Raw genomic sequence first — 14240 nt, 5'->3', positions numbered from 1 at the left:
CATGCCCTGTGAGGCCCCCACCCCTCGGCCCTGCCCAAGGTTCCGCGGGATTTGCCTCTGACGCCAGGATTTCTCCCGGGCCCTCAGCTGCCATCAGCGCCTCTCACACAAAAGCATCCGGCCATCCTTATCTCACTCTCCTTCCCCAGGGGGCACCATCTCCTGGGACAGGGCCTCTTCCCAGAGCCCTATCTCAGTGAGGACCTGGAGACCCCTCCTTCAGTTCCAGGTCAGCAGGACCAAGTTTCGCCTCACCTGACATGCATGTCCGTGGCCAAAGTGTCGCTGGATTTCGGGTGGGGGAGCGAGTAGCCCTTGCTCTGCAACGCCACGTAACCCTCGGGGCTCCACACAGGGGCCGCATCGACGGTGGTCACTCTCCTTTCTGGCAGTGGGGGCACACAGCTCTGATCCTCAGAGCGACAGCCAGTTCCACTGAGAGAATCCTGGGCCATCATGGGTTTCATCAATCCTGAAGAAGGCAAAGAACCAATCAGTCACCTCGTTTAGCAAGCCATGGGTCAACCACAGGCCCAAAGGAGACAAGCTGCCCCAACTCTCACATGGACCCCACCTGTTTAACATCACTGAGGTCCCATCTTTCTGATCACAGAACCTCTGAAGGCATACACACATGCTATCTGAAAGGCCTGTTCAAACACCTGTAAGGTCCAATGCTAGCTCCTGGATGAAGAGCCCCTGTGTTGAAGGCTATAAAAAACTGGCAAATGGGGCTTCCCTGGTGGCGCAGCAGTTGAGAGTCCTCCTGCCGATGCAGGGGACACGGGTTCGTGCCCCGGTCCGGGAAGATCCCACATGCCGCGGAGCGGCTGGGCCCATGAGCCATGGCCGCTGAGCCTGCGCTCCGCAACGGGAGAGGCCACAACACAGTGAGAGGCCCACATACAGCAAAAAAGCAAAAAACAAACAAACAAAAAAAACCAAACTGGCAAATGGAAACTGGAACCATCAAACGGGAGAGCTCATGGGTGTCAGCGGAACGCTGGGGGGCCAGTCAGCCAGCAACGCAAGATGCCTGAAGGTCTTCTGCACAGACACAAGGAAGATGAGCTACGCTCCAGGGAGCCTACATGCGACAAGGAGCCAGCGTCTACCTGCTTCCAATCCCCTGCAAGAAGATTCAGAAAAGGATTGGGGCTTTAGCTCCTTTTATTTCTACCCCTAAGCTCGACAGTAACACTCCACATCTTGTACATGGAAGGGCAGTGGGGGATACACAAATGACACTAAACTGTTAGCTGGCCCGAGGAGACTGGGACATGCTGATGTCTCAGTCCTACCAGATATAAACCAGTCAGGGAAATGGCACCCCCGCCCTCCCCGGGCCCCTCTGTCCATGTCTATCAAACAAGGGGGCTGGGCTGCTGCAGACGACATTAAAGGTCTCTCACTGGGCCAGATTCTGTGGAGAAAAGAAGATCTGATTTTTCAAATACTTCACAAAGCTGATTATTGGCCCCCAGTGTTTTTCTGCCCATCTTTTGAGATAATCTGACCAGGAAAATGGTTCTGCGTTAGACCAGCGGCTGTAACCTTTCTTTCAGCTGTGGAGTGCTCTGTTCCAATGCCATCAATAGATGACTCCAGCACAAAGTTAGGCCGAGTCAGGTGATGGTGGGGCCCTCTCTGGAATCCTAGGACTACACACCATTTATTAAGTACTGACTACAAGGTGTGCGGAACTGCTCCACACAGTACACGGACCTATTTTTGACAATATGGCAGCTCATATTACCTGAAAAAACCTCCTGTCACAAAAATGCTGGACAAAACACATGAAACATTTCACTCGCAGAGCTCTGTTCCCCCAAAACCAGGAAACCCCCAGGGAGCTGAAACCACAGCCACGGCCAAAGCCACAAGCTGGTGCTCCCTAGAGGGGAGCCAGGGACACATCCATCAGATTTAGTAACCCACGGGCATGCTCCTAAATGCCCCCCAGGACAGGAGACAGGGCTTTTCCGCACAAGGCAGAGAGCTGCAGCTGAGATGCTGCTTAAACAAAGGCCCTCAAAGGGCTATGCCCTCAATTAAAAGGTGCATCAGAAAAATATATGCCCTTTAGTACAGGGAGATGACTGAATTTGTGTCTTGCCCTGGGCTAGGGTAGGGAAAACAGTCCTCCGTGAGGACTGTTTCATACCCACATGCCAGCTTTCATGCAGGTCTGGAGGCAGGAGGGTGAACTTCAGATTTATACCCCTAGAATGTTCCAGAAACTTCCTGAGTTAAAATAAAGGGTAGCTCTAGGCTGGCGGAAGAAAACATAAAACCACACTGGAGGGATATACCCTCAAACCAAGCTACACTAGATCCCCACGATAAATAAAGCTCTGCTGAAAATGAACTCACAATCCAAAATTACCAGAACACTGTGTGGAAAACAATCGCTATGAGTCCATGGTAAGCCCACGGGATTATATACCTTCCTCAAGAACTTCAGGTAACAAATTAAAATGTGAAGCACTAGAAAATTATGTTTTAAATGATTACAAGCATAAAGGAAGGAATTAAAAACTTACGAAAAATATAAGACACAAGAAAAAATGACAGATTTGAGGAAAAAATTCTGGTAATAAAAATACAGAGTCACTGAAATTAAAAACTCCCTGGACAGTAAAAAAAAAAAAGAAAAAAAAAAAAGCAGATCAGACACAGTTGGAGAGAAAAGAGAACTGGAAAATAGTTGAAGGATTTTCCCAGAAGGCACCACAGAGGTTAGCTCTCTTATATATTTAAGAGACTTGGAAGGCAGAATGAGAAGGCACAAAATAATCTAAGTGGGCGACCTAGGAAGAAAGGATATAAAGAATGAGGAAAAAGCAAAATCTGACATAATTAGAAGAGAATTTTCCAGAAGTCATGAAAGACATACATCCTCAGATTCGAGCACTGTGAGTTCTAAGCAGAATAAGGTAAGGATAGATATAGATATATACCTAGACACAGCATACTGAGAAGGAACTACAGGAGACCAAAGACAAAGAGAAGATCTTAAAAGCAGCCAGAAAGAAAACAGTAGATTACCCAGACACGAATCAGACACATGAGCCAGAAAACAAGGAATACTATCTTCACAGTACTAAAAGAAAGTAACTGCCAACCTCGAGCTCTATACCCAGCTACACTATCATTCAAGAGAAAGAGTGACATCAAGACTTTCTCAGGCGAAGACTATCTACTGCCAAAACAACTTTCCTGAAGACCTGGACAGAATGTACTTCATGAAGAAATAAATGGAACCCAGATGGAAGGATAAGCAGCAAAGAAACTAGTAAACATCCAGGCAAGTCTGAAAAAGAACAGGTCGAACAAAACAACAAATAATAGCTGATTTGGTGGGCATAAAAAAAAAGTGGAACTAAAATTCCAGGCAAAAATAACAAGACTGATGAGGAGGTAGTTAGAGCTCAGGTTCAGGGTAAAGATACTGATTAGTTTTTGCGAAGTCAAGGGTGCAGCACTGTTAGAATTTAATGCAACCATTCACACAGTAGAAATAGAATGTAGAAGGAAAACAAAAAGAATAGGAAAACTTATCACCAAAAAAAGAAAAAGAAAAGCACAGAAAAGAGGGATAAACAGAAAGCATAAAATAGGAGAGTAGGAGATCTGAATATAATAATCCCAATAAATCTAAAGGGAATGACTTCGGCAACTGAAGTCACAGAGCTTCAAAGTGGATAAAACCATACACACCTTACACGTACAAAGATATTCTCCTCCAGAAAGGGCTCAGAGAGGCCTGACGGTAAAAAGTTGGGGGAAGATACCACATAAATACTAATCGAAAGAAAACTGGAATAAAATGATTACCAGGTAGAGTAGACATCAAAGGTAGAAAGCACAACTAATGATAACAAAGGTGCTATAAGAAGATAAAAGGAACAAGATGAAGTCCGGCTTCCAGACAGATAAAGCAAAAACTGACAGGTTTACAAGATTTGACAAAATCCACATCATGGTGGGAAATGTTCACACACCTCTTAGTAATTGATCAAGGGGATAAAACATTGTGATGATACAGACATTTGTACAGCACAATTAGCAAGCACGATGTAATGGACCACGTCCAACTGGAGAATACATTCTTCTCAAGCCCTTGAGTGAAATTCGACCTGCCACTTCTTTTAAAAATGAAGTTCTACTGGAAAGCAAACACACCCATTCACTCACTATTGTCTACAGCTGCTTTGGTCTACAACAGCAAAACTGAGTAGCAGTTCAAAGCCTAAAATATTTATTATCTGGCATTAATAGAAAAAGTTAGTGACCGCTGGTCTATATCATACAGACCATGTTATCCGACCACGCGGCAGCCACATTAGAAATTAACACCATAACACACATAAATAAAGGTATTAAAACTTTACATTTGGAAATTTTACAACATGCCATAAAAAATCACTCAAAAAAAGATAAAATCAGACTAACATTTAGAACTGTACGATAATAAAAATGTATCTTGAAACTCATAGAGGCTCATAGCTCAGGTGAGACTTAAATACATGAGAAAAGTCAGAAACTAATGAGCTCATCAACATAATCAGTTAGAAAAAGAACAAAATACTTTCAATGGAAATAATGAGGGGGAAAAGAAAGCAAAGTTAATGAAATAAAAACCAAATAAAATACAGGAATTAAGAAATCCAAAAGATGCTTTTTAAAAGTAGCTTTAGGGGTTTCCCTGGTGGCGCAGCGGTTGAGAGTCCTCCTGCCGATGCAGGGGACGCGGGTTTGTGTCCCGGTCCGGGAAGATCCCACATGCCGCGGAGTGGCTGGGCCCGTGAGCCATGGCCGCTGAGCCTGCGCTCCGCAACAGGAGAAGACACAACAGTGAGAGGCCCGCGTACCGCAAAAAAAAAAAAAATTAAAAAAATAAAATAAAAAATAAATTCAGTTTATTAAAAAAAAAAAACAGCATTAAAAAAATGGCATTAGGACTTCCCTGGTGGCACAGTGGTTAAGAATCCGCCTGCCAATTCAGGGGACACGGGTTCGAGCCCTGGTCCGGGAAGATCCCACATGCCACGGAGCAACTAAGCCTGTGCGCCACAACTACTGAGCCCACACACCACAACTACTGAAGCCTGTGTGCCACAACTACTGAGCCTGCACTCTAGAGCCCGCAAACCACAACTACTTGAAGCCTGCGCACCTAGAGCCCGCAACAAGAGAAGCCACGGCAGTGAGAAGCCTGCACACCACAACAAAGAGTACCCCTGCTCGCCGCCAACTAGAGAAAGCCTGCACGCAGCAACGAACACACTATGCAGCCAAAAATAAATAAATAAATAAATTTTTTTTTTTAAAAAGGGCATTAGACAAACCTTGGGAAAGACTAATCAAGGAAAATAAGAGAGAAAACACAAAGAACATTAAAGAATGGAAAGACGGACAAAACAACATGGCAGAGATATAAAAATTAATTAAAGCAATTTACAATGCATAATCTTAAGGTCTCTTCCTGACGATTCTTTGTGCGAGGTACTACCGTACCCTCATTTTGGGAAGTAAAACTCAAGACTGGATATGTGACTTGCAAAGAGGTCAGACTGGAATCCAGGTGGGTCTGTCTACCTCCCAAGGCAATACCCTTAAACACCACACTGTCCTGAGTTCCACAGGGATGGCCCACTGGACCACGGTGCTTACCCGAGGGATGTAGGGCTGAGGGATAGAAATCCACTGGGGTCCGAGTGGGTGGGATTCGTGGGTCCATGTAGGAAGGCATCATCATCCACCTGGGGTCGAAGCCCAGCATCTGAGGATGGTGCGGGTAGAAGGTGCGCTGCGGGTGGGGCGGCGGAGGGCACACCGGCTGCCAGTGCTGCATCCTGTACAGCTGCTCCTGACCAGGGAGAGACACCCAGTTGGGCAGGTGCTGCGGGGCAGAGAGGCAGTGCGTGTGCACGCACACACACTCTTCCAGCTTTCCATCAGGTGGCAGAGACAACCCACCCAGAACAGAAGACCACAGAGGGGAGGCCCCAGGGGCATTACAGCATTCAGGCTCTGGCTCTCTCCCAGGACTGACAGACAGTCGTGCCATCATCGCAACTGGGCCCTTAGGCTCCTCTGCAGGCTGGGCTTTCATTTAGATCAAACACTCTCCTGGAGCTGACGTGACCGGCACAGCTCCCAGGGCATATCTCCCTGTCGGCAACACCACCAGACGACACTCCTCCGCCTCCCCTCCTTCTGCCCCTTCAATCCACCCTCCTCACTCCAACGCCCTGACCACGTCAGGAGTCTTCAAGGGTCCTCCACAGCTCTGCCTCTAACAGCCCGGGTCCGACAGGGCTGCACATGACCTACAGGGCCCTGCGGGTCCTGCCCCACCCGCCTCTCCAGCATCGCCTCCCACGACTGCCCCGGCCCTCCACTCCACATGCCTGCCTGCCCGCCCGCCCGCTTCCGGTCTTGGAAACACGCCGGGCCCTCTGTTCCCTCCGGCCCCAAACCCGCTCAGCCCTACCCATGCTTCAGGTTTTGGCTTAAAGAGCACTGCCTCTGCGAACCCGCCACAGTTCCTGAGGCAAGACCAGGTCCCCCGTCCTCGGCTCCCACAGCACTGGTGCTGCTCCTGTGTAACTGTTGTTGGTTGTTTCCCTCCCTAAACCAAGAGACTACATGCCAAGTTCACTGCAGTATCCTCACCTCTACCACCAGACTTGGTAGGAAGAAAATTCACTGCACAAAAGGACACACGTAAAGCATCAATAGAGTATTAAAAATCAAGAACCTGGACCCAGTGAGGGTTCATCTCAGACCCTGCTCCGCAGCACCAGTGACCTCCAGGGCTGCCCTCACAACTGCGTCCCGAACCAGCATTCTGGCAGGATGCAGGTGCAGAGCCAAACAAGGAGGACACACCCTTTCCTGCCAGCCGGCTGGCACAATCCCAGCCTGGGCTGGATTCCCTGGAAGGCTCGCCAGGGCTCAAGCACTTCTTCGGAGCACTCAGAACTCAGTAAGCAGAACTCCGCTGGTCTCTGCCCACAGCTCCTCCTCCTGTCTAGACCCCAGCTCCCCAGGGAAGCAGACCAGACAGTCTGCTTTCCAGACTCCTTCAGGCTGCTCTGACACGTCAGACTTCTTTCTAATCTTAAGGACGGGTTTACCTGTCACTGCCCCACAGAAGAGTTACCTAGAGCAACTGTTACTACTGTGTCTGGCTCGAGTTACTCCAGAGATCTCTCCAGTCAGCAGTAATTCTTCGCCAAGCCCGGGAGTAACTGCACGGCGCCTGCTCACAGCACAATGCTACACGAGCACAAGGAATGTAACTTACTGCTTAGAGCACAGGACATGGTGAGCTTCTGGAATGCTTCCTAGGAGCCCAAGGAAAGCAGGGTCTGGGGGTGAACGTTTTAAAGGCAACTAAAAGAGATTCTGGGGAAAGGCGGAGACTTTGATCTGTGTCTCCAGGGCACCCACGTTCTGAAACTTTTTCGATTATTAACAATAATTTACTGCACACCTAGCTGCTGAACTAAGTAACGTCCACGCGTGATCTGTTTCCCACCCAAATGCATTGTTCATCAGTAATAAGCTTCACCGATTATGCCTGTAAGACAAACAACTGCCGGTGAGTGGTTCCAGCTCAGCAATATCACCAGGCCTGTAAGAGACTGCTGGAATTACAACCATTACCCATATGATCTTCCTCAGAGCAAAGAGTAGGTCCTTCGTAAGATTCATGGAGCACCATTAAAGATGATATTGATCACACCGGTAAACCAGTTTACAGGCATCACAGAAACCTCACCGCCATGCCGAGAGGCAGGGACTCATTCCTTCCGCTTTACACTGACCCGCCCAAAGCCACACACAGCTGAATAAGCTGCACCAGCAGGACCAGAACCCAAAGCTGTCTTGATTCAAAACCTACAAACCTACATTCTTAACGGAACGCTAACACGCCTCTCTCGGAGGCTCTCCAAGCAGCTCGCAGGCCTTCCCTACTCCTTGGGAGGCACCCAGGGTGCGGCCGCTGTCAGTGTAGGGAGTGGCCACCGTGTGCACCTCTGGATGAAAACCACTCAGGCACCTCTACCCAGTCCTTACCAGCGTTAGACAACAGGGTCCATGAACTGCCACCAGGGGCTTTCATCCACAGGGGCTGACGCCCCGAGGCCCTCACTCCCCGCACCCCTGCTGCTGACTGGCGTATACGAGGGTGGGTTTCTATTGTCTGTTCTACTGGAAGGGGGCGTGGGGAAAGGAGAGGCGACAGCCACTCCACGGGCACGTCTGTTCACACCTACTGAGCGACTCCTGTTTACCTGCTGCTGCTGCTGGCGCTGGAACCTGGGCGGAAGCGACTTCTGGTACTTGCTGAACTCCTGCGCGGGGGACCCAGGCTCCCTGGCCCGCTCGTCACTGCCGCCGCCCTGAGCCACAGCTGGAGGAGCTGTAGGGGCTTCTTCCGAAAACGTGCTGGGGGCTTCCTGGGCAGAGAACTCGGGGGAGCCTGCGGAACAAAGAAGCAGGGAAACGGCCAGGTGAGCTCACCAAAGCTCAGCTGAGCGATGTCCAGGGCAGACGCTTTTTCCTGTTGGCAGTCCTCAAACCCGGCACTGTGCTACATGGTCCCCACGCACAAGCTCACGGACTCCCCCACATCGTCATCGCTCCAGAGGGGAGAAAACTAAGGGTCGAGAGATCAGAGGAACCGCCTGAGGTCACACAGTCAGCAGGAGAGCCGGGATGTGGTTCCGGGTGGGAGGGGCTCTGTTAAAACAGACCCCAGTAAAGCAGAGCGGTGGGGGCTCAACAAGAGCCCCACATCCACCCTCCACCCAAGGCTGTGTGAGCCGGCCGGCCAGGCAGCCCCGCTGGCCCGTGTCCTCATCTGTTCAATGAGGGCAACAACTGCACCTACCCCACCGGGCCTCTGGAGAATTAATTCGCTGAGACGATCCACGTAATGCACTTAAAATAGTGCCTGACAAGAAGTAAGCCTCCCATATCACTCTTCTCCCTGCAAGTCCCTTCTTTCCTGCCCCATCCCAGCTTTGCATTCTTTCTCTTGTCCAGCTTTATTGAGATATAATTGACATCCTGTGCTCTTAAATCTACCGCAGGAGGCAAACAAACGCCAGTGCAAAGCCTTGGGGACCCAGCGTCCCAGCGGAACACTGACAGGCAGGGCAGGTGCAGAGGGGCTCAGGGCACACCCCACACCCAGGCCCAAGCTCGCTCCCGCCATCTACTTCCTGGACTCTCCACTGCCCCCGCTCAGTGAGTCCCTGACACTGGGCCCAGGCTTCACTCAGACTTCAGTGACAGGACATGTATTTGCAGGAGGACAAGGGCCGATTTCTCTGACTTCCTCGGCCAGAAGGGCTCTGACGGCCATCGTATCACCAGTAAGACTTCCCTCGGAGAAGCTCTCAGCGACTGAAACTGACATCAGGCCCCTCTCTACTTGAGAGTTGGTTTTAGTTGATTCAAGAAAGTCACAAAAAACACAGCTGATCCCGTGCTTTAAAACTGCAGCAAGAGACGCCCTCCACCACCTAATGCTATTCAACGTCTCTTGTGCAGCCACGCGATCCACTCCTCTTAGAATAACTGTCGGGGAAAATGTATGCTAACAGCAGGCAGGCTTCTTTCAATGTCCCGAGAGAGATCCCGTGCTCCTACTGAAGTCCTCCGGCACCCGCGTCTTCAGTCGAGCCGGGTGGTAACACCGGCAATGACAAAACCGGTGGCGTTGCCGTGAGTACGTGAGTGCTTTTCTGCATCTAGAAATCGCCAAGTGCTTCGTGCACACGCTCCCCCGTGGGCCCTCAGCATGCGGGGAGGTACAAGCTCTCGTCAACCCACTTCACAGACTCAGGAACGCGCGCCAGAGACGTGAGGCGCCTGGATAGCTGGTTTAAGCGGTAGAAATGGGATGTGAACCCAGGCACCTGGCCCAGGCCGAGGCTCTTAACAACCGGGACTCCCACACGTCAGCTGTGAGCCACGGTGGTGCTAAAAAGCCAGGGAGACGCAGACAACCAACCAGCGACACAGCGTTGGGTTTCCAGGTCATGGGACGGGGCCCTACAGCTCACCTCTGCGGACAGCTGGGCCATTCTCCTGTGGGGCGCCTGGAGAGCGGGGCGCCTCCTTCCCCGCCGGCTCCTGGGCCCCGCCCGCCTTCTGAGCCCGCCTGCACTTCTGGTCCAGCTGCTTGAGTTTGGCGGCACAGGCGGCCAACCTCTCCTCCCGGGCCCGGCGCTCCTCCTCTTCCCGGCGCTTTCGGGCTCGCTCCACGGCCTCGGACATCTCCGACTGGACGAACTTCTGCCTCGGGGGTGGCTTGTCCTCTTTGTCCTCGACAGACTGCTGCCGGAACACACTGCCCACGGAGGACTTCTGCCGAGAGGAGACGGTCTCAGATGAAACGCACATCACAACCCGGGCACAGGCGCCCCCAGGATGGGATGGGCTCTCCTTCCCAGGACCCTCACGCACCTTAGAGAGGCAGCGCGGCCCCGCGGCAGGCGGACCTGGGTTTCAATCCTGCTCTGCCCTTTACTATATTTGGAATGAGGCTTGGGTGAGCGCCAGTGTTCTACACCTTAGTTTCTCGTTTTGAACGGTAATAAAGGAAGCCCTCGGGATTGTGAAGGTACATTGAGTCGTTTGCAAAGCACTCAACGCCGTGACAGACACGCAGGAAACACTGAGAAAATGGACGCTCTCACCACCACTACTGAGCACACAAGATTAGGGCCTCGGGCTTCCCCGGCGCCGCAGTGGTTGAGAGTCCGCCTGCCGATGCAGGGGAAACGGGTTTGTGACCCGGTCCGCCAGGATCCCACATGCTGCGGAGCGGCTGGGCCCGTGAGCCATGGCCACTGAGCCTGCGTGTCCGGAGCCTGTGCTCCGCAACGGGAGAGGCCACAACAGTGAGAGGCCCGTGTACCAAGAAAAAAAAAAAAAAAAAGATTAGGGCCTCCCCAGCTAAATACCAAGAGCAGGAAAGCACACACTCATCATTTCTTAGCCACAAAACTGCTCTACTGCTTCTCCCACGACAATACATACACCTCTGGATACGAAGGGCCACAAGAAATTGAAATTCACACTCAGACGTAAGGTTTCAAAGTGATTCTTTATATATAAAAATAAATAAGCATCTCTAAAAGCGTCTCTTTTGGATATTTCATCCACTTTTGAATCTCCCGCTCGTTGTCAGTTACTGGACAAACAAGCAGGGTGCCACCAATGCAGCGTGAAAAACCACCAACACGGGGAAGATTTCTCACTGATGGGCAGGAAGTGAAGCTGCAGGCAGAACATGCAATAATAGATGACGGGCGTGTTTAACTGGACCCCAGCCACTGGAATTCCAATGAGGTAGGACTAGCATAAAAAAATATACAACTTCCTGTTTTGAGCGGTAGCTACACAGATGTGTATAATTGTCAAAAAGTCATCAAACATAAAAAAACAAGATCTATGCCTTTTTGTGTATGTGAATTACACCTCCATAAAAGCAATATGTCACACAGTGACTGTAGCCAAGGAGTTTTCTCCTAAAAAGTAACTTCTCATAATCCAGAGACAATTGCTACAATCACAAGATTATAAACTTCTAACTTAGAAGCACGAAGGTACCTTTTACCAAAGCGTGCACTCTTCTCCTTTGCCCTTGACCGCTGCCATCTGTCCATGCTCCATAAAGGCTGTGCCCTGTCTCACCCCACGGCTCATCTATCCCATGACCTACCTTATCCCCTGGTGTTCGATACATCCTTGCAGATGATCCTAAGGCCTATCCCTGACTATTATTCCCTTCAGAATTTCCCAGAAATGAAATAGCAGAATCAAAGGCTATACTCTTGAGGCACATCATCAAGACTACAGATGTGCCTTTCAGAGCTGCCCGAAGATGAGCTATCATTTTATAAACTAAATGTTCTGCAAAGTATTTAAAGTGTGAAAATCTTTTCAGAAATTTGGATCCATAAAAGTTATAGAGATTTTATCTTTGTTGACTCTATTCAGATAATTCAGTGTTGTTATAAGCAGATAAAAGTGAAACCTTCTTTTGAACACTGAGCAACCCCAGTATGTGAATGAAATTTGGATTAACTGCAAGGTAATTTACAAGAGTCGTATTGTGTCTATCTTCACTTGTGTCCCCTGTACCGAGCACTGTTACTTTATACCGAGATGCGGAACAGGACCCCTTTAAATAGCAAAGTGCATCAAAAAGGGCAATTTTGCCAAAGCGTATTTAAATTAACGCCTTCCCATCCCCAGCTCTGCCCCTCCTGCTCAATTCAGTCCGAAAGTCACGCGAGGTGGCAGAACAAGGCAGGCACCTGGTGCCCGGGAGTCAGAGAGCTCAGGGCAGGTGGTCAGAGCCCAGGGCAGGTGACGAGAGTGTGCACATGGAGATGTGGCTGGTGTGGGAGCTGGGGCCCAACCAAGCAGGGTGAAGAAGAAACCCCCAGAAGAGATGGCCCAGCAGGGAAATTCAGAGCCATGTGGAGGTGGGGTGCACTGACATCTGAGTGGCTGAGGAGGGCACCTGTGCAAGGGAGAGAGGGTGGGGGCAGAAACAGGGAGCCTGACCGAATAGGTACAAATACTAGGGACAATGGCAAACAGCTAGAATGACCTCTGTGGAACCTGAGATATCCTTGTGATTCATGTGTGTGTGTCACATACCTACACTTCCTGACTCTGTCCACGGAGAAGGTCCAGGAGCTGTGGCACTCTAACAGCAGTAGTACTCCTGGTGCCCAGATATTAGTTTCTAAATATCATTAAAGGCTGACTCCAGGGCCAAGGTAGCATAAGGACAAAAGGAGCTTAAAAAAATACTTGTTCTATCAGAAAGCAAGGAATTCCTCAAAAAAAGAATGGAGATGTAAAAAGCACACAGCTGCCAGCTTGAAGACGCTCCCAAATCAAAGACAATCTGAACATCAACAGAAACAATGAGAGCAACAGACTATAACCCACTGATATTAATTAATTAAAAATTTGATGAGAAACAGGATATTCGTAGTCTCAGAGTAATTCCCCACAAAATTGCTATCAATTACAAATCTGGAAGAGTGTGTGAAAGTCCCATGGTGTGAAGCTTGGTAGCCACCACCTTAATCAAGAGATCAAAGTGAAGGTTGTCAGAGCGGGCAGAGTGGAATCACGGTCACCCAGTAGGATGCAATGAGAAGAGTCAGTGACAGTTTTGAGAGATTCTAGCCAAAAAAATGGAAACCTTGAACCCAATCATGAGGAAGCACCAGACAAACCCGATTTGAAGTGCATTCCACAAAATAGTTGGCTTGTCATCTTCCCAGGTATCAATGTCATGAAGGTTTAGCAAAGGCTGAAAAGCTGCTTCAGACTGAAGGGAACTCAAGAGCAGGATACCTGAGGCAGCGTGTGACTCTGAACTGGATCCTTCTGTATGAAGAACATGAATGGGACAATGGGTAAAAGTGGAATGGAGTCTGAGGATTAGATGGCAGTGATGTGTCAATGCTAGTTTCCTGGATTTGACTGGTTACCTAGAGTGAATGTCATGTTTTGGCAGGAAATAGATACCAAAGTGTTCCGTGGTGACGGCCTGATCAGGCTGGCGACTTACTCTTCAAATGGTTCAGAAAAAATACTCTTTGTATTACACCAACTTTTCTGTAAGTTTGTGACTGTTTTCAAAATTTTAAAAGAAAAATTTTAAATCAAAAAAAAGTGTGTGTGCGCGTGCGTGTGTGTGTGTGCGTGTGTGTGCGTGCGTGTCTGTGTGTGTGTGTGTGCGCGTGCGTGTGTGTGTGTGTGCGTGTGTGTGCGTGTGTGCGTGCGTGTCTGTGTGTGTGTGTGTGTGTCCGTCCGGCTCGTGTGTGTGTGTGTGTGTGTGTGTGTGTGTGTGTGCGTGCGCTTGTCCCAGCTAACCACAGGCACAGAACCCTGCGGTGCCCACGGTACCTGGTAGTCAGGGCCTGACACCCAGCTGTGAAGCTTCCTAGAAGGCGGCTGAGGTTCTGGCACCTTCCGGACGACACGGGTTCTGCCTCCTGTTTCGCCCCAGTCCTTTCCTTCGTCTTGGGTGCGCTTGGCATCAGCACTGTCTGCAGAGCTCACTGACAATTGCCGCTGCCTCCTGGGGTCCCAACTGTTCCTGCGACAAACCACACAGAGCGTTAGTTCTCCCAGTCGGCCCAAGCATGGTCTGGCCTCACTGGTCAGGCCCTTAGGAATTC

General features: G+C 49.9%; 1 protein-coding gene across 5 annotated transcripts in view; it reads right to left on the bottom strand.

Annotated features, from left to right (window-relative positions):
• The window catches only part of PRRC2B (proline rich coiled-coil 2B), a 58621-nt gene that overhangs the window by 22736 nt on the left and 21645 nt on the right, over positions 1-14240 (bottom strand). For 4 of the 5 annotated variants that reach the window (XM_033858885.2, XM_033858886.2, XM_073805664.1 and 1 more), the window contains exons 10-14: positions 13966-14158; positions 10089-10392; positions 8310-8497; positions 5677-5905; positions 256-472 (exon numbers count right to left, since the gene is read on the bottom strand). In XM_033858885.2, the coding sequence (XP_033714776.1) occupies positions 256-472; positions 5677-5905; positions 8310-8497; positions 10089-10392; positions 13966-14158 (1131 nt within the window). Of the gene's footprint in view, positions 1-255; positions 473-5676; positions 5906-8309; positions 8498-10088; positions 10393-13289; positions 13428-13965; positions 14159-14240 lie in introns of those variants that run through there. The other variant, XM_073805663.1, reaches the window with a different exon arrangement.

Source organism: Tursiops truncatus, chromosome 6 (genome assembly GCF_011762595.2).
Source record: "Tursiops truncatus isolate mTurTru1 chromosome 6, mTurTru1.mat.Y, whole genome shotgun sequence".
NCBI lineage: Eukaryota > Metazoa > Chordata > Mammalia > Artiodactyla > Delphinidae > Tursiops > Tursiops truncatus.
This window is presented reverse-complemented; position numbering and strand designations above follow the sequence as displayed.